This window comes from Leucopleurus acutus (genome assembly GCF_964270905.1).
Source record: "Leucopleurus acutus genome assembly, chromosome: 12".
Taxonomy (NCBI): Eukaryota; Metazoa; Chordata; class Mammalia; order Artiodactyla; family Delphinidae; genus Leucopleurus; species Leucopleurus acutus.
In genome coordinates, this window is record NC_139154.1 from 87,643,972 (window position 1) to 87,668,926 (window position 24,955).

General features: G+C 40.2%; 1 protein-coding gene across 3 annotated transcripts; it reads right to left on the bottom strand.

The window, feature by feature from the left end:
* Positions 1 to 1,290: 1,290 nt before the first annotated feature.
* On the bottom strand, positions 1,291 to 24,955 carry LOC309969923 (uncharacterized protein C2orf42 homolog). 3 transcript variants are annotated; one of them, XM_082851996.1, is made up of 9 exons: positions 24,846 to 24,955; positions 23,228 to 24,062; positions 22,405 to 22,515; positions 20,340 to 20,444; positions 17,607 to 17,711; positions 14,555 to 14,662; positions 10,873 to 10,973; positions 9,377 to 9,539; positions 1,291 to 1,643 (listed from the first exon to the last, which is right to left on the bottom strand). In XM_082851996.1, exons 2-9 carry the CDS (start codon positions 24,048 to 24,050, stop codon positions 1,435 to 1,437), a joined length of 1,725 nt encoding a protein of 574 aa, XP_082708122.1. In that variant the 5' UTR covers positions 24,051 to 24,062; positions 24,846 to 24,955; the 3' UTR covers positions 1,291 to 1,434. The 3 variants fall into 3 exon arrangements, with proteins under 3 accessions (XP_082708122.1, XP_082708120.1, XP_082708121.1); XM_082851994.1 differs by lacking the exon at positions 20,340 to 20,444; XM_082851995.1 differs by lacking the exons at positions 14,555 to 14,662; positions 20,340 to 20,444.

The window sequence follows — 24,955 nt, forward strand, 5'->3', positions numbered from 1 at the left end:
ACAGCTCCCCTTTCACCAAAAATGATCACAGACTCCCCCACCCCCACCCCAGTTAGGCCCAGCAGAGCCTTTCTTTTGGGGATTTTGGACTTTGGATCAGGGAGAGTAGAGCAGTCAGTCCTGCTCTAGTGTGGAAGTGAAAGCCATACTTTCAGGTGCATTAGGAGCCAGAATTCCTACCAGAAGGAGATGCTCTGTGCTGAGAGTGAAGCCTCAGGAGAGGTGGAGATGGGTCAGATGGACCCTGGCTGCAGGGGTTCTGAGGCCTAGCCACACCCCAGCTCCACCCCAGGATGGTTGTCCAGCCCTATTTTAATGTCCATGAACCAGTCATTCGTTCGCATTTTGCCTGAGCTGGTTAGAGTTGGGTTTTTGTTATGTGCAATCAAAACAAAAAGCCTACCTAAGGACTTTTCTTGTCTTCCCAAGGACAGTGAATTATAAGGAATTTATATTATAAGGCAACATGACACAGTGGAAAGAACATGCACTTTGGAATAAAATGAAACATTTTTAATGCTGTTTCCAGCAAGATACTTAATCTCAAAGAGACTGTTTAAATTTATAAAAGAAGGGGTGATGGCTAAACTCAAAGAATGATGAGGACTAAATGAGAAAAATGATCAAATGAGAATCTAAATGAAAATGCCTGGGATGTAGTAGGCAAACAGGAAATGTTCATTCCCTTCTTTTCTCCTTAAAGGCAGGCTTTCATTCTGTGTCTTTCAGTTTATCTCCATTCTGTGATCAATGAATTAAAAAATAGGAATTGAATTTTACCACCTGTTAAACTTTTTGGAGAGTAAAGAAGGAAAGAAATATCAAGAAAACAAGCAATTACAAGCATTAGTTTGAAATGTCAAATACTGCCTTGACACCTGGATCTCTTTTTCCTGTTTTACTATCACCTGAATCTCCCGAAAGGTTTATAATTTTATAATTAGGCCAACATGAGATATAATTTGGAAAAACTAGTGACACTGTGCTTTGAGAAGAGAATAAAAGGGCATGACTGGAATTCTGCCAGGATGATCATCAACATTCTGCCCTAACCAGGGTATTATTAACTTTCCAACACTGTTGGTGTAAGGCAAGTGCTGCTAACTTCTTAGAGAATTAGGAAAAGGTTGAAACAAACTCTAAAGGTGAGTCCTTCGAGAAGGTATGTGGGCTGGTTTTCTTTTTGTTCCTTCAAAAACTAGCCAGGAATACCACCCAATTTATAATGAAGACTCTACACAGCAGCACCAAAAGGGCTATATGTACAAGAAGAGTTTTTCTTCAACAGAATCCACTTGAATGTGTTGAGAAACTGCATCTTAGCTAAGAGTAGTTCACTAAGGAACAGAGCCATCTAAGTGCCTAACTAGTATTTAAAGTTGTCAAAGGGTGGGGATGTGCAAATTTAGCAGCGAAAGACTCTTTTGTTTTGCCTCAAGGGAAAGTGATGGTGGTCAGAGGGGCCAGTTCCAAGGGCTGGTCCAGGGGGGGCCGCTGTTCTTGGTACTCCGCCACATGCCCATTGCGGTGGTGACCATACTCAAACTTGATCCGCAGCTCGCCAATCTTGGATTGGGGAAGAATATCTGGAATCCACTCAATGATGAAAGGTGTTGGCTCCTTTTGATCTGGGGAAGTGTTACCTGAAGAAAAAAAAGAAAAGAAAAGAAAAAAGACTGATTAGTACAATTCCAAAATAAATTTGAGTCTGGACAGGACTTCCCTGGTGGCACAATGGTTAAGAATCTGCCTGCCAATGCAGGGGACATGGGTTTGAGCCCTGGTCCGGGAAGGTCCCACATGCCGTGGAGCAACTAAGCCCGTGTGCCACAACTACTTAAGCCCACGTGCCACAACTACTGAAGCCCGTGTGCCTAGAGCCCGTGTTCCGCCACAAGAGAAGCCACCACAACGAGAAGCCCGCGCACTGCAACGAAGAGTAGCCCCCGCTCGCCGCAACTACAGAAAGCCCGCGCGCAGCAACAAAGACCCAATGCAGCCAAAAATAAATAAATAAAATTTTAAAAAAAATTGAGTCTGGACAGATCTTACCCTGTTCACAAATTTTAAAAGGAAATGAAAAAGAAGTTAAAAAAAAAAAAAACTATATGAGGAAAAAAAAGGCGCGGGGGGCCAACAAGAAGACTCAAGGGAAGGGAAAAGTGACTTCTGCTGTACCTATCCAAAACAAAGTTTCAGGGAACTGTCTGGCATCCTCAAATAAAATAAGACCCAGCTTTTATGAAAATAGGGCCAAAAGAATCACAAGGAGAGCCCAGCCAGACTAAGAGGAAAAGACAGCTGGATGAGGTTAAAAAGGGAGACTATCAAGAAAAGGTCAAAAAACTAACACACCATTGTAAAGCAATTATACCTCAATAAAGATGTTAAAAAAAAAAAAAAAAGAAAAGGTCAAGGTTTCAAGGAAACTAGAAAGAAACAGACTTAAAATCTACATGGTTCTAAAACATATTACAAATCCATAGTAACAAAAGAGTGTGGGGCTTTCCTGGTGGCGCAGTGGTTGCGAGTCCGCCTGCCGATGCAGGGGACACGGGTTCGTGCCCCGATTCGGGAAGATCCCACATGCTGCGGAGCGGCTAGGCCCGTGAGCCATGGCCGCTGAGTCTGCCCGTCTGGAGCCTGTGCTCCGCAGCGGGAGAGGCCACAACAGTGAGAGGCCCGCGTACCGCTAAAAAAAAAAAAAAAAAAAGTATGGTACTGGCATATGTCTACACAGATTAACAAAACAAAACAGAAAGATCCAAAATGGATACAAAAAGAACAGGAATTTAAAATAAGGTAAAAATGGCATTTTCAATTAGTACAAGAAATATAAGTGTTTCTTTTTTTTTTTTTTTTGCGGTACGCGGGACTCTCACTGCCGTGGCCTCTCTCGCCGCGGAGCACAGGCTCCGGACGCGCAAGCTCAGCAGCCATGGCTCAACGGGCCCAGCCGCTCCGCGGCATGTGGGATCCTCCCGGACCGGGGCATGAACCCGCGTCCCCTGCATCGGCAGGCGGACCCTCAACCACTGCGCCACCAGGGAATCCCACGAGTGTTTCTTATAACAAATGGTGTGCATCAACTACATAATTATCTGGAAGAAAATAAAAGGCAGAATCTTACCTCATAACTTACATCAAGATAAAGTCCAGAAGATCAAAGATTTAAATGTGAAAAACTCAGGTTAAAGAATGCTTTTGAAAAAATGTAAAATACTAGCAGAATTAAAAATAAGCATATGGTATCACCTTCAAAACTATGGAGACAATTAAGCATAGAAAACATAGTCCATTTAGCAAAAAACAGAAGAACAAAACAAGGAGACAGAAGACCAACTCTATCAATTATAATAAAGGGGATAAACTATTGAAATTGGAGAAAAATCAAAACCAACAATATAATATTGATAAGAGATTCAATAAGAACAAAGTGTCACAAAAAATTTAAAAGGATGGCAAACATCAGAAAAATGTAAAACAAAAGAAAGCTGGTGTCACTGTTGTAATATTGAACAAAGATGAATTTAGGGCAAATGTTAGTTAGTTTTACATTGATAAAGTATTGCTATATACTGAATCTACATTCTCCCAAAATTTCTCCCAAATTTTGTATCCTCCCAAGATTCATAAATTGAAAACCTAATCCCTGATGTGATAGTACTTGGAGGTGGGGGCTTTGAGAGGTGATTAGGTCATGAGGGCAGATGAATGAGATGAGTGCCCTTCTTTTAGACCCCAGAGACATCCTTGCCCTTTCTGTAATGTGAGGACACAAAGTGAAGACTGCTGATGGCCGTCTTTGAGCTGGGAAGCAGGCCCTCACCAGACATCGAATCTGTTGGTGCCTTGATCTTGGATTTCCCACCCCGCAGAACTGTGAGAAATAAATTTCTGTTGTTTGTAAGCCACCCAGTTTATGGTATTCTGTTATAGCAGCCCAAATGGACTAGACAATATATTTACATTGACATCCGTCAATAACTCTGATGTACCAGAAACATTGCATTACAATACTCAAAGGCTTTTTGCAATATCAGAAGACATTTAGAGAAACATAACTGTAGTAGGAAATTGTCTCACAACTCTGCTAAGTTGTATAAGTCTTAAAGCTATACAAGACTTTACATTGGAGAAATAATAACATCTTTGCTAGCACAAATTAATATCATACATTAGGTTAGTGAGAAAATATTTTTAAATCCCTAAAATAAATAGAAATTGAAAAGGCACATCTTCTGACCTCAAAATAATAAAAGTAGTAATTGATAGCTAAGAATATAAAAATCAAACCAACTCAACCAACTGGAAATTTTAAATACAAAGTGTTGAGGACACAGAGAAACTAAACTATGATTAGAGACTATTTAGATATTAATAATAAGAAGAACCTTAAATGTTATTATCAAATATGAATTTTAAAAATTAACTGATAATTTCAGAAGGTATAAAAATTTAAAAATTCCAAGAAAGTGTTAGAAAAAAATTTTAAAGAGTTAGGAGAAATTTTTACAGACAAAAGCATAAAATAGTTCAAAACAGACATTCAGATAAATACAAGAGCCAGTTCCTTGAAAAAGACAAAAAATTCTTGGAGTATGTAACTATAGACCTAGGTTTTAAAAGTTATGTGATTATCCTCTATACCAAAAATTATAAAAATGTACACAATTTAAATTTTGGATGAAAACAGGAGAATTTTGGGGGAAAAAAACAATTAAAATTGACTAAAGAAGAGGTGGAGACCGTGAGTACAAATATAAATCAGAAGAAATTAAACAAGTTTTTAGAGAACTGCCTGCAAGTAAAGTTTAGGTCCAAGAGAATAAATTCTTTCAAACATTCAAGGAACAGATATTTCCTAAGCTATTTTTTTAAATTAATTTTTATTGGAGTATAGTTGATTTACAATGTTGTGTTAGTTTCTGCTGTACGGCAAAGTGAATCAGTTATACATATACACATATCCACTCTTTTTTAGGTTCTTTTCCCATATAGGTCATTACAGAGAATTGAGTAGAGTTCCCCGTGCTATACAGTAGGTTCTTATTCGTTATCTATTTTATATATAGTAGTGTGTATATGTCAATCCCCAAATCCCAATTTACCCTTCCCCCCAAGATATTTAATTTGGTCCAAAGCTTTCTAAAATCATTTTCTATATAACTATTACAAAACCCCAAAAAAGATAGCCTCCAAAAAAGAAACTGTAGGCAGTTAATACTTATGAATCAATAATAAAAAATCCTAAATAAAGTATTAGCAAATAGACTCTACATAATACATATCAAAATAAAAAAGACCACACAGGATTTATTCCAGAAAGGCAAGATTACTTCAATATTAGACATTTATTCATAAAACTCACATTGTAAATCAATTATACTTAAATAAAATAAATAAATTTCATTGCACTTGGGTCAAAACAGTTCATCTTTTGAGGTTTCTCAAAAGACGGTAAAAAGGTATTTCAAGGGACTTCCCTGGTGGTCCAGTGGTTAAGACTCCCCCTTCCAATGCAGGGATACAGGTTTGATCCCTGGTCGGGGAACTAAGTTCCCACGTGCTGTGGGGTGTGGCCAAAAATTTAAAAAAAAAAAAGGTATTTCAAAAAATTAAATTCTAGGGAGTTCCCTGGTGGTCTAGTGGTTAGGATTCGGTGCTTTCACTGCTGTGGCCCAGGTTTAATCTCTGGTTGGGGAACTCCCGCAAGCCATGTGGTGAGGCCAAAAAATAATACATAAATAAATAAAAATAATTTAAAAAACAACTACATTAAAAAAAATCAATTCTATTTCCTAATAAAAATACTTAATAAACCAAGAATATGATATGCTGTTATAATAAAAAATTTTATCTGAAATCAATAACCAATAGTTCATTATTTAATAGTGAAACACAGAGCAGCTTTTCCCAGAAAAATTCTATGAAATGCTAATGGTATTCCCCTGAAAAGTGTTGACCGGTCAAATAAACCGGGGAAAACTTAAGTTAAATAAAGTTCAACAGGTATTTTAATTTCAGGATCTTTTTAATATGCAAATTTATAGGATGAGTTACTAAGAGGGATACATTATATTCTAAGACACTACTCCCTACTGCCTCCCTACTCCAGTTGTAACATTATCTGCGATCTGAGTATATCATACAACCAGGGAAGTTCTCATGTGGCAAAGTTTCTTTTCCCAGCAAAAAAGTTATTACAAAATTGACTGAACAAGCGTTCAGGGAGTCTTAGAATCAAGGGTCTTAGAAGCAAAGAAATACAGTATGTAGCATTTCTCAAACTTATCAGATCATGGAACACTTTTTTCACAGCATACTTATCACTATCTCTTCTTCAAGACAGAGTTGGAAAATGCTATGCTGGAGGAGTTTTTACTATAGTAAAAATGATAGTTTTACTATAGTAAAATGAAAATCTCAGCTGCTAGCTTTACTATTATTCATTGTTGCTCTTGAAGTTGTAGCTAATTTAACAAGAAAAAAACAATGAGATATAAACATTTGATAGGAAACAAAATTATCATTATTTTTCAAGTGATATAATTGATTTCCCAGAAACAACAGGTAAACAACTATCATCGCTACTAGGAACTCATTAAGGAGGGCAATTTGATAGTAATTATATCAAAATCAAGAGCTTTCCATACATTGGCAGTAACAAGTTAAACACATGATAAATATCTTATTCCCAAGAGCAGCCAAAAATATATTTCACAAGAATTTGACAAAATAATTTTAAATTCTAAATTTCTTGGTGACACAGTTCACTGCCCTGACAGTGCTTATAGCCTAGTCAGTGGAAAGACAGGTAAAGAACTAAAAATAACAGCTGGCACAGAGTAGGTGCTCATTAAGTGCTACTTGTTATAGTTGTCATTATTAAATTATTATACCCAAGTTAAAAATAGACAAAAGCAATTCATCAAATACAAATGACTAATATGAAAATTTACTCTCATTAACATTTGAGGGTAATGCAAATTAAAAGAATGATAGAACATTTTTTGGCTATCAAATCAATAAAGATTAAAAAAAGAAACTCTTGGGGACTTCCCTGGTGATGCAGTGGTTAAGAATCCGCCTGCCGATGCAAGGGACATGGGTTCGATCCCTGGTCCGGGAAGATCCCACATGCCACGGAGCAACCAAGCCCGTGCACCACAACTACTGAGCCCACATGCCACAACTACTGAAGCCCGCGCACCTAGAGCCCATGCTCCACAACAAGAGAAGTCACCGCAATGATAAGCCCATGCACCGCAATGAAGGGTAGCCCCCTGCAATGAAGAATAGCCCCCTGCTTGCCACAACTAGAGAAAGCACATGGGCAGCAATGAAGACCCAACACAGACAAAAGTAGAAAATAAAAAAATAAAAAAGAGAAACTCTTTCATGCATGGCTAGCAGGAGTAAACTGCAGAAATATTACAATCTTTCTGGAGGGCAGTGTGACAAAAACAATCAAAAGTCCTAAAAATGTACATAATCTTTGACCCTCCAGTTTAACTTTTAAGAATTTACCCCAAAGAATATCCTAAATAAATTAGGAAATAATTAAGGCTATAAAGGTTTGTCTAAAAGGAAGTTAATTATAAAAGGAAGCATTGTTCATAATAGCAGAAAGTTTGAAACAACTTAAATTCAGGATTGACTAGAGTGAGATAACTTAATGAATGAATTTTATGAAGCTGTTTAAAAATGTTGTATTCACAATAGCCAAAAGGTTGAAGCAATCCAAGTATCCAAACAGATGAATGGATACACAAAATGTAGTAGATACATATAATGAAATATTGTTCAGCCTTAGAAAGGAAAGAAAATTTGTCACATGCTACAACGTGGATGAACCTTGAAGAGATTATGCTAAGTGAAATAAGCCAGTCACAAAAGGACAAAGATTGTATGATTCTAATTTGAGTCGTCAAATTCATACAGACAGAAAGTAGAATGGCAACCAGGTCTGGGGGGAGGCAGGAATGCAGAGTTAGTATTTGATGGGTAGTTTCAGTTGAGAAAGATGAAAAAGTTCTGGAGATGGATGGTGGTGATGGTTGCACAACAATGCAAAAGTACTTAATGCCAGAAAACCTTATGCTTAAAAATGGTTAAAATGTTAAGTTTTATATTACATGTTTTATAATAATAAATAAGTTTAAAAAATAATGTTGAAGACAGACATGGAAAGCTGTTCATGATATATTTTTAAGTGAAAAAAGCTGCTAAGATATGATCCCATGTTTTAGAAACTCTTTTTCTTTTCTTTTCTTTTTTAAATGTATTTATTTGTTTGTTTTTAGTTTTGGCTGCGTTGGGTCTTTGTTGCTGTGCGCAGGCTTTCTCTAGTTGCGGTGAGTGGGGGCTACTCTTCGTTGCGGTGCGCAGGCTTCTCATTGCAGTAGCTTCTCTTGTTGCAGAGCACGGGCTCTAGGCACGCAGGCTTCAGCAGTTGTGGCACGCGGGCTCAGCAGTTGTGGCTTGCGGGCTCTAGAGTGCAGGCTCAGTAGTTGTGGTGCAGGGGCTCAGTTGCTCTGCGGCATGTGGGATCTTCCCGGGCCAGGGCTCAATCCCGTGTCCCTTGCATTGGCAGGCAGATTCTTAATCACTGTGCCACCAGGACAGCCCCTAGAAACCCTTTTCATGCACAGAAAAAAAAGTCTGAAAGGGTATACACCAAAATCTTAATGATGATGTCATCTATAGTGGGTGGGATTACAGGTGGTTTTTATTTTTCTTCTCCTTTATGCTCTATAATGAAATCTATGATTTCTGTATAATGAACAGGTATTACTTCTCTAATTTTATTTTTTTAAAAATAAATTTATTTATTTTTGGCTGTGTTGGGTCTTCGTTGCTGTGCACGGGCTTTCTCTAGTTGCGGCGAGCGGGGGCTACTCTTCATTGCTGCGCGTGGGCTTCCTCTAGTTGCGGCGAGCTGGGGCTACTCTTCGTTGCGGTGCGTGGGCTTCTCATAGCGGTGGCTTCTCTTGTTGCGGAGCACGGGCTCTAGGTGTGCAGGCTTCAGTAGTTGTGGCACATGGCCTCAATAGTTGTGGTTTGCGGGTTCTAGAGCTCAGGCTCAGTAGTTGTGGTGCATGGGCTTAGCTGCTCTGTGGCATGTGGCATCTTCCAGGCCAGGGCTTGAACCCATGTCCCTTGCATTGGCAGGCAGATTCTTAACCACTGTGCCACCAGGGAAGCCCTCTAATTTTATTTTTAAAGTACTGGCTCAGATGAAACATGACTGCCTTTACAAAATGTGTGAATGTGTCTTCTTTGTTCAAGGTCAAGCCCCAAAGTTGAGGACAGCGTAATACACACAGGTGACCCTCAAAGGAAGGTGTGCTATTGAAACCACCAATTTACTTACCAACTTTTAGAAAAGTTTTTAGTTCCAAGGGTCGCAGCACTGGTTGCTTTTCTATACGACCATAGGTTTCTGCTATGCTCTCTACTTCTACTTTAGGGCATTTAAACAGCTCATAAGTCCCATCCCGGTTCTGGATAAAACTCCGGGTGATTTCCAAAGGCATCTGCATATGGAGACAATACCAAGAAAGGTGAGAAAGGAAAAACTTTCAAAGTAGACAAACATTGGATGACAACAGATTTTATTCATTCTTTTCTAAGTACACTCAAATTAACTAAAATTTCCCCTTGTATTTTCAAGTAAATTTTTTCAACAGTTCTGCCTTTCCTTTTCTCTCTGTAACTTTCATTTGAACCCTTACCAAACCATACTGAACTGAACGCCTAATACCTTCATGGCTACCTGACTGCTACTGGCACAGACCTGCTCTAAAATCAGTTTTATTCCCTCCCCTACTGCTCTGCTAGCAGCAATCTTCTCCTAAAAACCCTACCAACAGCACCTGTAGCTGACCTCACACCCTGTGTGCTTCCACCATCCTTGAGACTAAGCCAGAGCTTGAACTGAATTTTGCCTTTGCCACTAAACAGCAGGCTGAGCTTCTCATAGCCTGTTTCTCATCTGCAAAATACTGTTAATACCAGTGCATGGTTGTAAGATTGAATGGGGTGATACAGGTAAGTAACGTGCAACACAGAAGCTCCACGACTTGACTTTGCTCTGGGGCTGCTGCAGTGCCTCCCTGAACCCTGCCCTTTTCAGGCTAGAAGCTGTTTCTGCGACATCCTCCATTTAAAGAAGTTCCTCAGGTGTCTTTAGTGCGAACATAGGCCTTTCCTAAAGTTCCCATGTAAGTTCTATAGTTACCAAACAATTTATTTTTCTGAACATAACAGTGCCTTGCAATTCAGCTAATCTTAATGCATTAAATCACATGATGCTGAGTTTTCCACACTATTCCGTTATCATAGGAAGGGAAAATTCTCACATTTTTAGGATCTGCTTGAAAAAAATGTCTAATATTGCCCCTGTGAGAAAGGACACAAACTACTTAAGAATCATTTCTCTAGTGAGAGCTAAATTGCAGTTTGGAGAGGAACACTGAATTGTGCTGGAACCACGGACTTCACAAACAGTATATCATCTCAAATTATATATATACTTTCTAGCTGCTTGCCAGTTAACCTAGGGCTCACCATGGCTAGTAGGGGATCATTATTTAATTTACAAGAAAGAGCATCCCTGTTTTCTGATCCCAAAGGCAAAGAAAAAAGGATACTCCAATTTAAGATACATCCTCAAGCTACAGGGAATACCTATTAAAATCAGAGTTGGAACAATAAAGCCATGAATATTTCTGAATAATCTCTTAGTATGAAAAAAAGGAATTCTCTTTGGTGTCCATGACTCAAGGAGCTGGTGCAAACATACTTCCCGCACTTGCTTCCCTCTCTTCCCCTCTCTGCCCTCCCACTATTGTAGAAATAAACTCTTACCTCTGGGGTATCTAAGATTTGCTTAACTTGCAGGATATTCGTGATATGCCAGGTATACTTGGAAAAGGTTCCCAGTGGCAAAGCATCTTTGCGAACAAAAGCTTCAAGGTAAAAAGGGGGTAAAATTAGACTATCGAAAAATAACACGCTTTTTCACTGAATTTGTTATCCAGTTTCTGGAGAGTTCAGTGAAGTGATATTCCTGCCTTATAGAATCTCAGTCCTCTAAAAAAGGTATTTTATACACACACACACACACACACACACACACACACACACACACACACACAAGTTTTGGGTTGGCCAAAAGGTTTGTTCGTTTTTTTCCATAAGATGGCTCTAGTATTGCTTAGTGGTCTTTTTTTTGCGGTACACGGGCCTCTCACTGCTGCAGCCTCTCCCTTTGTGGAGCACAGGCTCCGGACGCGCAGGCTCAGCAGCCATGGCCCACGGGCCCAGCCGCTTTGCGGCACGTGGGATCCTCCCGGACTGGGGCATGAACCCGCGTCCCCTGCATTGGCAGGCGGACTCTCAACCACTGCGCCACCAGGGAAGCCCTGCTTAGTGGTCTTTAACTTCATTTGAAACAATCTTGTTAGATTGTATTGTGACAACTGTCATATCAGTTGCATTTAAAAACAACTTATCAAAATTGGTGAATTTCTGTGTATCTATTTTAATATTGAAGATGGAAGAAAAAAAGCAACATTTTCCTTATATTATGCTTTATTATTTCAAGAAAGGTAAACATGCAACTGAAACACAAGAAAAGATTTGTGCAGTGTATGGAGAAGGTGCTGTGACTGATTGAATGTGTCAGGAGTGATTTGTGGAGTTCTGTGCCGGAGATTTCTTGCTGGACGATGCTCCACAGTTGGGTAGACCAGTTGAAGTTGATAGCAATCAAATCGAGACATTAATTGAGAACAATCAACATTATACCACGCGGGAGATAGTCGACATACTCAAAATATCTAAATGAAGCGTTGAAAATCATTTGCAACAGCTTGGTTATGTTAATCGCTTTGATGTTTGGGTTCCACATAAGTTAAGTGAAAAAAACCTTCTTGACTGTATTTCCTCATGCAATTCTCTACTGAAACGTAATGAAACTGTTCTGTTTTTAAAACAAATTGTGATGGGTGATGAGAAGTGGGTAGTGTACAATAATGTGGAACGGAAGAGATCATGGGGCAAGTGAAATGAACCACCGCCAACGACACCAAAGGCCGGTCTTCATCCAAAGAAGGTGACGTTGTGTATGTGATGGAATTGGAAGGGAGTCCTCTATTATGAACTCCTTCTGGAAAACCAGACGATTAATTCCAACAAGTACTGCTCCCAATTAGACCAACTGAAAGCAGCACTCAGTGAAAAGTGTCTGGAATTAGTCAACAGAAAACACTTCATCTTCCATCAGGATAACGCAAGACCGCATGTTTCTTTGATGACCAGGCAAAAACTGTTAGAACTTGGCTGGGAAGTTCTGACTCATCTGCCGTATTCACCAGACATTGCACCTTCGGATTTCCATTTATTTCGATCTTTACAGAATTCTCTTAATGGAAAAAATTTCAATTCCCTGGAAGACTGTAAAAGACACCTAGAACAGTTCTTTGCTCAAAAAGATAAAAAGTTTTGGGAAGATGTGGGATTATGAAGTTGCCTGAAAAATGGCAGAAGGTAGTGGAACAAAAGGGTGAATATATTGTTCAATAAAGTTCTTGGTGAAAATGAAAAATGTGTCTTTTATTTTTATTTTAAAAACGAAGGAACTTTTTGGTCAACCCAATATATATATTTTTGGGCCATGCCGCGCAGCTTGAGGGATCTTAGTTACCCCACCAGGGATCGAATCTAGCCCCGGTAGTGAAAGTGCTGAGTCCTAACCACTGGACCGCCAGGGAATTCCCTAAAAAAGGAATTCTAGAAGCAAATCTATAATAGAGTTTTGGCAGAAATGTGATGAATCAAATGATAAGGATTTCTGCTATAAAAAGTCTCTGATGCTTCTTTTGAGATACTACTGATTTTTGACATCTTGGCAACTTGTTTGTTTGGCAAGTCTACACACAGAGGACTCTATTATAAAACAGCCTCTTACAACTTTAGATAAATCAGAGGTCAAATCATAGTCCTTAAAATAACTACATAGAGTTTAAGCCTGCTCACGTGGTTGCCAATCTATTGCCCTGCCTCCCAGATTATAAAGGGGTTCCACTGAAGGACCCAAAAAGATCTAAGCAATGGGTTAAAATTAATGTATTAGGCCTAAAATGGTTTGTTTTTGTTTTTGTTTTGGCTGCACTACTTAGCATGCGGGATCTTAGTTCCCCGACCAGGGATCGAACCCATGCCCCTTCAGTGGAAGTGTGGAGTCCTAACCACTGGACTGCTAGGAAATTCCAGGCCTAAAGTTTAAACTGGAAGCATCAACACTGTCTCAAGGGACTTCCCTGGTGGCACAGTGGTTAAGAATCCACCTGCCAACGCAGGGGACATGGGTTCGAACCCTAGTCCGGGAAGATCTCACATGCTGCGGAGCAACCAAGCCCGTGCACCACAACTACTGAACCTGTGCTCTAGACCCTGTGAGCCAAAACTATTGAGCCCATGTGTCACAACTAATGAAGCCCACGCACCTAGGGCCCATGCTCGGCAACAAGAGAAGCCACCAGCCCCTGCTCGCCGCAACTAGAGAAAGCCCGTGTGCAGCAACGAAGACCCAACATAGTCAAAAAAAAAAAAAGATAAATAAATTTATTAAAAAAAAAAATTCTGTCTCAAAAGGCAGATAGATAAGATAAGGTGTAAAGACAGAGATTTTTATGGCCCTAAACAGAGGGATTCACAGCTTGTACTATTAAAAGACAGAATTAAACATCAGTCCTGGGAATTCCCTGGAGGTTCCGTGGTTAGGTCTCTGAGCTTCCACTGCAGGGGCACAGGTTCGATCCCTGGTCAAAAACTAAGATCCCGCATGCTGAATGGCTCAGCCAAAAAACAAACAAACAGAAACACTTCAGTCCCTATTACATCATCAAATAACAATTTACTGAAGAAATAGCTCTGATTTCTAGCTGTAGATACTCTTGGGCTATTTGTCCCTGAGCAATCTTTTCCTTCTCCTTTTCTCTCCCTTATTTCCTTATACTACCAAATAAGTATCTTGAGATCTCTAGTAGAAAGATATTATATAAAACCAAGAAATAAGTATCAGAATACTGTAATTATAAAATGTTCCAAGCCTGAGAATCACTCTAAAAATAAAATCTCCCTTCATCATAAATGGGGAATCATGAAAAACAAGTTTTAGTTTTTGACACATACTGTAATATGCTTCCAAGAAGCCAGCCCAAACAACAATTGGAGACTGCAATGCTTTTGTTGAAATTGGTTCATATCTAGAAAATATCCAACTTCTTGGTGGGCACCTTCATTGTGCTTCATCGGTGATCCTTTTACCAACATTTTGCTTCCGGAATCTTTCCATCAACTCTTACTAGCATAAGCATGGGGCCTTTGAAGAGTGTGATCATTATTCTAAGAGCTGATGGGCTAAGGCTTCATGCTCTGAGCATGTAATTAGAAGTCCTAATTATGAAAATTCCACACAATTTTTCCAAACATTATTCTCTAAGGTCAAGACATCTATTGCTATTCCTGAGGAAAAATCCCATACCTGTGGTAGAGTTGGGAAGCCGTTTTTTTGCACTTCCTATGGATATTCTCTGCTGCAGGGCATCAAAAAAGGACTGAGGAATGTGGAACACCAGTGGCTCTGGTTTGCCTATAGGAAATAAGAAGAAGCTCATTTAAAGAAACTCAGTGGGCTTTCTGGTGTGTAGAGGAAGGTGGAAGAAATGGAATTGATGGGTAGTAATAACTAAAAGTGCCACTGAGATTTCTTTTTTTTTTTTTTTTTTTGCGGTACGCGGGCCTCTCACTGTTGTGGCCTCTCCCGTTGCGCAGCACAGGCTCCAGACGCGCAGGCTCAGCGGCCATGGCTCACGGGCCCAGCCGCTCCGCGGCACGTGGGATCCTCCTGGACCGGGGCACGAACCCGTGTCCCCTGCATCAGCAGGCGGACTCTCAACCACTGCGCCACCAGGGAAGCCCTGAGATTTCTTTATACAGAGGCAAAAAGAAGGCTTTGATTGACCTTTATGAGTCAAGCACTGTCGCCTGCCCTGCTCTTGATCCCTTGCAATTATAACAAATACAGCAGACTCTTGTCATCTACCAAAGATAACTTTTCAAATCCCTAATTTTGTAAACACTGCCACAGCACAGACTTCTCCCTTTAAAGAGGACATGAAATGAGATGAGAACATTGAGGCTGAGATGAGAAGGTAAACTTGATTCACTGCTGCTCACTATCCCAGGCACCTGCTGTTTGCATTCATTTTCTCAGATGGTCAGGACTGCCAATGCCAGAGACTGCAAAGTTAGGACACTTTATCCAATAAGCATCAGTCTCTCTCTGATGTGAAGACAGGCAAACTGTTAGAAAATACGTAACAAACCTCTTTTAAAAAGTTGCAAGACACTAGGTCAACAGAAGGAGTGTTCAGGGGAGAGGGTGAAAGAGTTCAGAGTTTTCCTTAAAAACTCTGCCCAAGAAGCAAGCTCCAACAGAGGGAAAACATCCAGAACCACATGGCTTAACATGTAACTTCCACCTGCGTGTAGAAGGTGTAGTTCTTAAAGACAGTTCACCTGCCTTTCTGAAATAAGGATCAAGCCAAGAAAAATGAAAATGAAAGGCTTTCTAGAATTCCATATTAAGGTTTTACACTTTATCAATTGATTTTACCTACTTAATTGAATGCAGAATGCCAATGACAAAACTGTCACTGCTTTTGGGCCACTAAAATTTTTTTTTTTAATTTTTATTTATTTAATTTTGACTGCATCGGGTCTTAGTTGCGGCACGCGGGCTCTTCATTGCAGTGTGCAGGCTTCTCTCTAGTTGTGACGTGCGGGTTTTCTCTCTCTAGTTGTGGCGCATGGGTTCCAGAGCGCGTGGGATCTGTAGTTGTGGCGCCTGGGATCCAGAGCATGTGGGCTCTCTAGTTGAGGGGCTCGGGCCTTCGTTGCCTCATGGCATGTGGGCTCTTAGTTTCCCGACCAGGGATCGAACCAGCATCCCCTGCATTGGAAGGCAGATTCTTTACCACTGGACTACCAGGGAAGTCCCAAGCCACTAAAATATTAATATCGGGGCAGTTTAGAGAAGTCACTACAGAAAGGTTTTTAAAATCTTTCATCTTGAAATTAGATTATGGGTTATCTGCAGAGATCATTACAACTCTAAAACTGCTAACTTACCACAACTCAGCTGATGGGATGCTAGGGTTTAGGTAAATTAATCTTGAAAAGCCCTTGTAAAAGACACAGAATCACAGTCCAGGAGAGAGCTGATGGTGACTTTGACAAAGGTGGTGGTAATGGAGATGGTGAGAGGGGGTGTTACAAGGAATGGGATGAAAAAGGACCACAGTTTATAGCTTACATTATTGTCAATGTTCTATTTTAAGTTCTGGAAGGTGGGTTAGTAGGTATTTATTATATTATTTAAAACAATATATAAATAAATTTTGAAAAGAAAAGAAAAACATAGACTTTCTCTTTAACCTTCCCTAGCTTATTTTGTTTTTCTAAAAAGTAACTTCTGAAGTTTTATTTATTTTGAATTAATATAAATAAAACTAAGCATGTATTTCAACACCTCCATTCTTGTCCCTTTCTTCACCATGAAGCCACAACTGATCTAATCCTTCAAAACTCATGTCCTCCTACTGAGTGTCTGCTGTTGGGCTACTATTCAGTCTGGGGTGCTTTATTTTTAAAATGATATTCATAAACTTCAACATATTCAGCAAAGAACATCAAAATGATGTGAGGTTTGTAGATATGCCACGAGGAGTGTTTGAAGACCCGAGATGTATCACTTGGAAAACAGAAGACCTGTCAGGCAGAGCAAAGGGTGTGTGCAGGGGCAGGGACTGTTATTTGAAAACAGGAACAGACTTATTCCGTGTGACTAGAGCACAGAACTAGAACCAACAGGAAGTATTATCAGCAAACATTTCCACTTAGTATGAGGAAGACCTTCCTCACAGCTCTCACCGTCTAACAATGTCATGAGCTGCCTCCAAAAGCAGTGAGCTGCTCATCACTGCACAAAGCCTGGAAAACCACCCATCAGGGATGCTTTTAAGGCAATGGGCAAGGCTTGGGTGGATGGCCCACCTCTGAAACTGCTGAGGTTCTATGAGGCTATCACGATCAACCCAAAGCCAGCTTGTGTTCTCCAATCTTCCGTAGCATGCCTGTGTAATTTTATATGACTGTCTTAGTCTCACAGGCTTAGATTTTTTCTAAACTATTTCCTCCCTTGCTTTAAGTTTGAGGATTAGAATGATCTTCTAAGGCTTTGGTATCTCCCTTACCAAATACACACCCATGCATACCCCAAGACCAAGGCTCTCTACCTTTACTTATTATTTGCTGTGGTTTTTCTCTTCCATCTCTAAATTCATTTTGCTGTTCCTGCATTTTGATTATGTGATTATTCCTTTATTTCATTTAGATTTCTACTCTCTTGCGGCCCAGTGCACTCTAGACTAAAGCCCAATTACTTTTTCTATCAAAACAGAGTAGAACTATAACACAATTACTTTAATTTCTCCGACTTTCAGCAATAGCCCAGTTGGATGACCAATACTTACCATCAAACTGATAGTGCATGGTTTGATGGATGCGTTCTGTGACACTGGCCAGCCAGTCTTGGAAGGATAAGGTCACCTGTGCCTCATCTAACAGCTGACTACAGCCTAGGCAAAAACAAAACAAAACTCTTCATTAACGTTTTTCTGACAGAACTTAACAGTTAAGTGAAGTTTGAAAAAGCTAAGGAGTGTATACATAAAAGAGGAACAAGCTGAAATTCAAAGAAAGTAGATACAATAAGTGAAATGGAATATTGCAGGATTCTTTTAAAGAATCCAACTAGAAAAAAAAAAAGGAATAGAAAGCTCTGAGAGACTAATGGGTTTAAGATTATTAACCACAAAAAATTTGCAGCCTTTCAACATCAAACTGCAAATTGAAGAATGGCCTTGTATAATGGCTGTTTTAGAGCCATTAATTGGCCCTATTCCTGATGAATATGTCTATATACCCAATGACCTACCATTCTATTCTATTTCTTCTCCTGAAATGTTTTCATATGACTGAAGTATATATCCCCTTTTATTATTATTATTTTTAAAATAAATTTATTTATTTTATTTTTGGCTGTGTTGGGTCTTTGTTGTGGTGCGTGGGCTTCTCATTGCGGGGGCCTCTCTTGTTGCGGAGCACAGGCGCTAGGCGCACAGACTTTAGTAGTTGTGGCTCGCAGGCTCTAGAGCGCAGCCTCAGTAGTTGTGGCACACAAGCTTAGTTGCTCCGCGGCATGTGGGATCTTCCCAGACCAGGGCTCGAACCCGTGTCCCCTGCATTGGCAGGCGGATTCTTAACTACTGTGCCACCAGGGAAGCCCTATCCCTTTTTATAAAGAGCTAATGATGCCAAAACTACTATTCATTTAAGTTACAATTCTCATAAATAAATGCATATAGTGCTAATTTGGATTAAAAGCTATTTTCTTTTTTCTTTGCACCAAAGTGATAAAAATTTGTTTAAAATCTTCTACCAGATACTTTTTTTTTTTTTTTTTGCAGTATGCGGGCCTCTCACTGTTGTGGCCTCTCCCGCTGCGGAGCACAGGCTCCGGACGCGCAGGCTCAGCGGCCATGGCTCACGGGCCCAGCTGCTCTGCGGCATGTGGGATCCTCCCGGACCGGGGCACAAACCCGCGTCCTCTGCATCGGCAGGCGGACTCTCAACCACTGCGCCACCAGGGAAGCCCTACCAGATACTTTTGATTTGTTTACTTCCTGACCTTCCAAAAACATTTATTCTTGAACTGTGTAAGTTCTTAATTAATTAATTAATTAAGATTTGGTCTTGTATTGTTTGCTATTTATGTATCAGTCTTGTCTTCAAAACCAGAGTATGAGGGCAGGGATAATGTCTAATTTTTAATCACCCAGCCATATTATATGAAAGTTAAGAAAATGTCGACCCCCAAACATACAAGCTTAACTATTCTGAGTAGAAAATTGACATATATAAATTTATAAGTTATATTCAAATTAAGTCATTCTGTCTCTTAAATGTTACTGCTTTTTGGTGTTTTCAAAGTTCACTAACTTTGGAGAACAGACTATATTTGTCTTTCTCAACAAATATTTATCCGTATAATTGTAAGATATGTTTCTTCTTCAGTTTGGAACCCCTATACCAAATTGCATATGGGTAATCAGCAACAAAAGGAAAATATTTTACAAAATACGTGCTGCCAAAACATGTCAGTAATTTTTGTTGCATTTGTTATTTAAAGACAATTTGGGGTGGGGGGGGCTTCCCTTGTGGCACAGTGGTTAAGAATCCGCCTGCCAATGCAGGGGACACAGGTTCCAGCCCTGGTCCGGGAAGATCCCACATGCCGCGGAGCAGCTAAGCCCTTGCGCCACAACTCCTGAAGCCTGTGCGCCTAGAGCCTGTGCTCTGCAACAAGAGAAGCCACCGCAATGAGAAGCTCGTGCACCAAAATGAAGAGTAGCCCCGCTCGCCGCAACTAGGGAAAGCCTGTGTGCAGCAACGAAGACCTAATACAGCCAAAAAAATAAATAAAAAAATTAAAAAAACTGGGGGACTTCCCTGGTGGTCCAGTGGTAAAGAAATCACCTTACAATGGAGCGGACGCAGGTTTGGTCCCTGGTTGGGGAACTAAGATACCCCATGCCACGGGGCAACTAAGACCAGGTGCCACAACTACTGACTTCACGAGCGTCAGCTAGGGAGCCCGTGTGCCGCAAACTACAGAGCCCATGCATTCTGGAACCTACATGCCTCAACTACAGAGCCCACGCGCCCTGGAGCCTGTGCGCCACAGCTAGAGGGAAGCCTGCACACCACAACGAAGAGCACGCGCGCTGCCACGAAAGATCCGCACACCTCAACGAAGATCCCAGGTGCCGCAACTAAGACCCGATGCAGCCAAAAATAAATAAAATAAATAAGTAAATCTTAAAAAAAAAAAAGACAATTTGGTTTTGAGACTGATTTGAGACCAGTGGGACTGACAGCACAGATCTTAGCCTCAGTGCCTGCTAGTATTTATCTAGGGGGACAATATGCAGCATTTCTTTTGATTATATTGCTTTGGGCATCATTTTTTTTTCTTTTCTTTGCCACCCTGCTCAGCCTGTGGGATCTGACCAGGGATCCAACCCATGCCCCTTGCATTGGTAGCGCAGAGTCTTAACCACTGGACCACCAGGGAAGTCCCCTCTTTGGGCTTCTTCAGGATGATTTTCCAACTCTTTAGCCTATCCTGGGGAAGAGAAACTTACCCTGCCTTTTTAATGAAGAAGCAACCACAGGCTTTTTCAGGCCACTTTTCCTTAGATTACTGCTCACTGCATCTTGAGGCAGCAGTGAACTGTTCGTCTGTGCACCTAAACCACAAATCATTATAGTGTTTAATAAAATGTCTGCAGAATATAAATCGATTCAATATTAATTTCTGAAGTCTAAAACATACAAAAAGCCTTTGCTAATTTCTAAGTTAGCTTCAGTTTCTAGAAAGAATTAGCATTAGCCTTTATACATAACATTTTAAATGTCTCACACTCTTTACAGGAAGTTGGTGGGAGGACTAGAAGTGAAAGGAAGAAAAAACTTCACCCTTTGCTCCCACCTTTCAGACAATCACTATTAATTTTCTGGTGAACTACTGTCCATTTTCTTTTTTGTAAATAGTTTATTTTGCTGGTTTTGTGCTTTAAGTAGCTCTAAATATACTGGGATTGCCAGATTTAGCAAAAAAATTTTTTTTGAACTTCAAACAAACAAATAATTTTTTAGTATAAATATGTTGCAAAGATTGCATGGGAAGTACTTATACCAAAAAATTATTCACTGTTTACCTGAAATTCAAATTGAACTGGGCATTATGTACTCTATCTGGCTACCCGAGTGAGCTAACATTTCTCCAAACTCTTCAGAGTCATTTTTCATGGCTGCCTGGTATTCTATCAAGTGGTTTATCACGGGTCATTTAACTGTCCCCAGTGGCTGGCCCTTAGTTGTTTCTAATTTTTCAATATTATAAATAACTACACAATAGGCATCTCTGGACAAAATGTTTTTCCTGTACAAAGGATTATTTCCTTAAAAAAAGATCATTTAGAAGTGGGATTACTGAGTTAGAGGGTAAAAAAAATTTTTTTTTAATTTCAAATTTTCCTGGGAAAGACCCATAATCAAACATTTAACCACGATCTCTGCTCTTTATTGCTGCCAGAATTACCCCTCAAAAACACAGAAATAACCATGTCGCTTCGTTTCTCCATCTTTCTCCAGCTTCCCAGCACCTGAATGCCTGTGCCTGACCATCTGACCCACCTGCAGCAATACTCCCTCTATGGGTAGGAACATTTTTTAAGGTTCTTAACAGATACTACAAATGATTAAAGCAACTTACACTACACTAGCCATGCTGAAGAACACTGATTTTACCTTTGCCTGTGGTCTCATCGCTTAAATATCTTTGCTGATTTGGCATCCCGAAGTATCTTGTTTTAACTCTGCATTTATAAAATGCCTGCATTTCTCTCTTCGCTAGTATATTTGGAGTTTGGTCCTCAGGTGCGGACTGGTAATATTTTCCTTCTGTTTACAGCCTAGGTCGTTTTTTTAAAATTATTTTTAAAAAGATTTATTTATTTGGTTGCGCTGGGTCTTAGTTGTGGCATGTGGGATCTTCGTTGCCACGTGTGGGATCTTTAGCTGTGGCATGCTAATTCTTAGTTGAGGCATGTGGGATCTAGTTCCCTGATCAGGGATCGAACTCAGGGCCCCTGCATTGAGAGCGTGGAGCCTTAGCCACTGGACCACCAGGGAAGTCCCTAGAGCCTAGGTCTTTTAACACTTACCGACTAGGACACGTCAGCATTTTCATACTGATTTATATGAGTCTTTAACTGACACGGATATATTTGAATTTAAAAAGAAAAAAGATACATATATGGAGCCACCTGCTGAAGATGCAGATAACAAACTATATTGCTAAACTATCGTGGAAAATAGAATTAACCATTGTCACAAATTTAAAAACATATATCTATTGATGAAAATTTCATAACACTGTCCTAAGGCAGAGTAAGGTGTAAGACTAGACTGATTGATTAAGGGATGAGCAAACTAAAAGTGGAGTTTGGTCAGATCTTATACTTGGCCAGTAGAACCGACTCTTAGCTTCACTTGAGAAAGAATCATCAAGGGAGAGTAAAACTTTTTTCAGGAAACAACAACATTATTTCTTATACTTGCTGAGATTCAGTGAAACACATAAAACACAGTAAAACCACCTCTAAAGGTAACACCACCGAACAAACACACCAAACAGCTTCTCACCAGATACTTCCTCCTTCTTCCTCTTCTTTGGCTTAGAGGCAGTAGACTCACAAGCTGATACTGTTGGTTCTGAGTGGCAACCTAGCTGGGGCACAATAACCTCCTTTAGACCTAAAATATAAGAAAATATCTGAATTATTAATACTACCCAAGAGTAAGTATGGGTCCCTATCTAGAGAAAATTAATTTCTAAAAATCCAAATCCCCAAAACAAATTATAGAGTGACTGTCTGCTTTAAAATCAGTTCCTTTAAAGAACTCTCCCAAACATGTTTTTGTTCATAGACCATTAATACGATAAAAGGCTCTACAGAGAAATGTAAAACTAAAAAGTTGGGAGCCGCTGCCAACTAAAGATCGTTCAGAAATGAAAATGAAAAGCATCTACAAGATAAAAATGTTAAAAACATAAGACGATGTAGAAACATTTAAAGATCTTTTGAGCAAGGTACTAGTTTTCCCCATCTTCAAAGATAAGAAACAAGCAAGCAAGACAAAATAAAAGGGATTTTGTTTGTTTTTTCTTTGTTTTTACTAACATAGGGCATCTGTGGAGTAAAAAAATCAAAGCAAAGCTAACTTTGCTAGATTCATTGTTTCAAAGAAAATGCACAAGTAGTCTCTTGATCATTAATTTCAACTAACCAACCAACCAAACTTTATGCAAGTATGCTCACTGGGATTAAAAGAAGGAATGCTTTTCATTTGATTTATCTAGCAACTGCTTCTGAAGGTTGCTAGGACAATCTCCAAATGCCATCAGTGGGACACTTTCATAGCCATTTTAGAAAAACAGAGTAACTGTGTCAACGACACCACCTACCGCTGGAATCAAAATTTAGGAAGTCTGAGAATTCCTGAGCCAATGTCTCATCACTGGCAAAGGCACAGATGCAAGCAAAGAAATGAATGCATCTCTGGACTGCCTCATCCTTGGAGGCATTCGACTTCTGTGATTTCAGAGTCTGGCAGGAGCAGAAGAAACGGCGCTCAGGCAAGCTTTTGGCACTGATTTTCTGCACAAACGATGTATGCAAATACCCCAAACTATGCTTCTGGCTTGCCTTGCATTTCACCACCAAAATGTTTTTAGTAATCCTCTGTACAAGGGGACCTGTGGGTTCCGTGGCCAACTGCCAGATGGTTTGCTTGGTTTCTGGGGAGGCCTGCACTGCATTCAGGACCGAGCTCTTTAGCGTCAGAGGGGTGGCCTCTGCCTGGCAGTTCACGGCCAGCTTGATGTGCTGGCACTGGTTTTCCACAACACCCTGGGTGGCAGCTTTCAAGCATGCGGGGACGTAACACCGTCCAGAGCTCAGCTGAGTGATGAGCGTCCCATCCACTGTCTGGATGGTCGTCTCTGAAACACCTAGCTCCACAAAGCATCGGTAATCAGGGCCCCGGTCTCTTTGCCGCACCGAGTAGACTTGCAGATCAGAGCCTGTTATGATTTTGACAGCTTCAACACTAGGCTGCTTCCGTGCGCCATACCGGAATATGGTTCCACATGTCTTGTTCTTACAGCTCAGTCCCCGGGTCCCATTGTATGTGCCACAGCGGGGACACTTCCTGATTCCCCTCAATGTGGCCTTCCCCAAGTCAGATAAGAAAGCTGGGACCTTTGTCCTTAGAGAGTTTGGTTCCATTTTTCACAGGTCCTAGAAAAGGCAATAAGCCCATCAGCATGAGTATACATGCACACACACACACGAAGTTAAAATCACTTATGATATTTAGTATACAAAGTAAAATGTAAGAAGCTATCCACTATTCTCAAATTGTACCCTCAAAGAGAACATCCACTTCAACCCTCAAGCAAAATAAAAATGGGAGGAGGTATGGGGATATATGTATAGCTGATACACTCTGTTATAAAAGCAGAAACTAACACACCATTGTAAAGCAATTATACTCCAATAAAGTTGTTTAAAAAAAAAAAGTGGAGGAAACTTTGCCTTTCACATTTCACATCGCTCTCTCTCTCTCTCTCTCTCTCTCTCTACATATATATATATATATAATTTTTTTGGGGGGGGGCCACATCTCATGGCATGCGGAACTTGCCTGACCAGGGATTGAACTTGCGCTGCCCCTGCAGTGGAAGCACGGAGTCTTAATCACTGGACCACCAGGGAAGCCCTCTCTCTCTATTTTTTAAGTCCTAATGTAATAACTGAAGCATTTTTCTAGATTCAATCCTGTTCTATACAACAACCTAGATTAGTTAACCTACATCTTTTTTTTTTTTTTGGCCACGCCACGTGTCTTGCGGGGATCCTCAGCAGTGAAAGCACAGAGTCCTAACCACTGGACCACCAGGGAATTCCCTAGTTAACCTAATCTTTACATGCACAGATGTTTGACTTGAGCAAAGACTGGAGAATGGGAAAGATGAGTTCTTTCCCTTCCACCATTCCCCACAAAACCCGGCCCAATCCTACCTCTATCAGTTGCCCGAGCATCCAGAAAAAGTGTGAGCTGAATTCATAAGACCTAAAAGGTGTTTCATTAGTTTGTGATGATCATATAGGACAGACGAAGACATAATCAT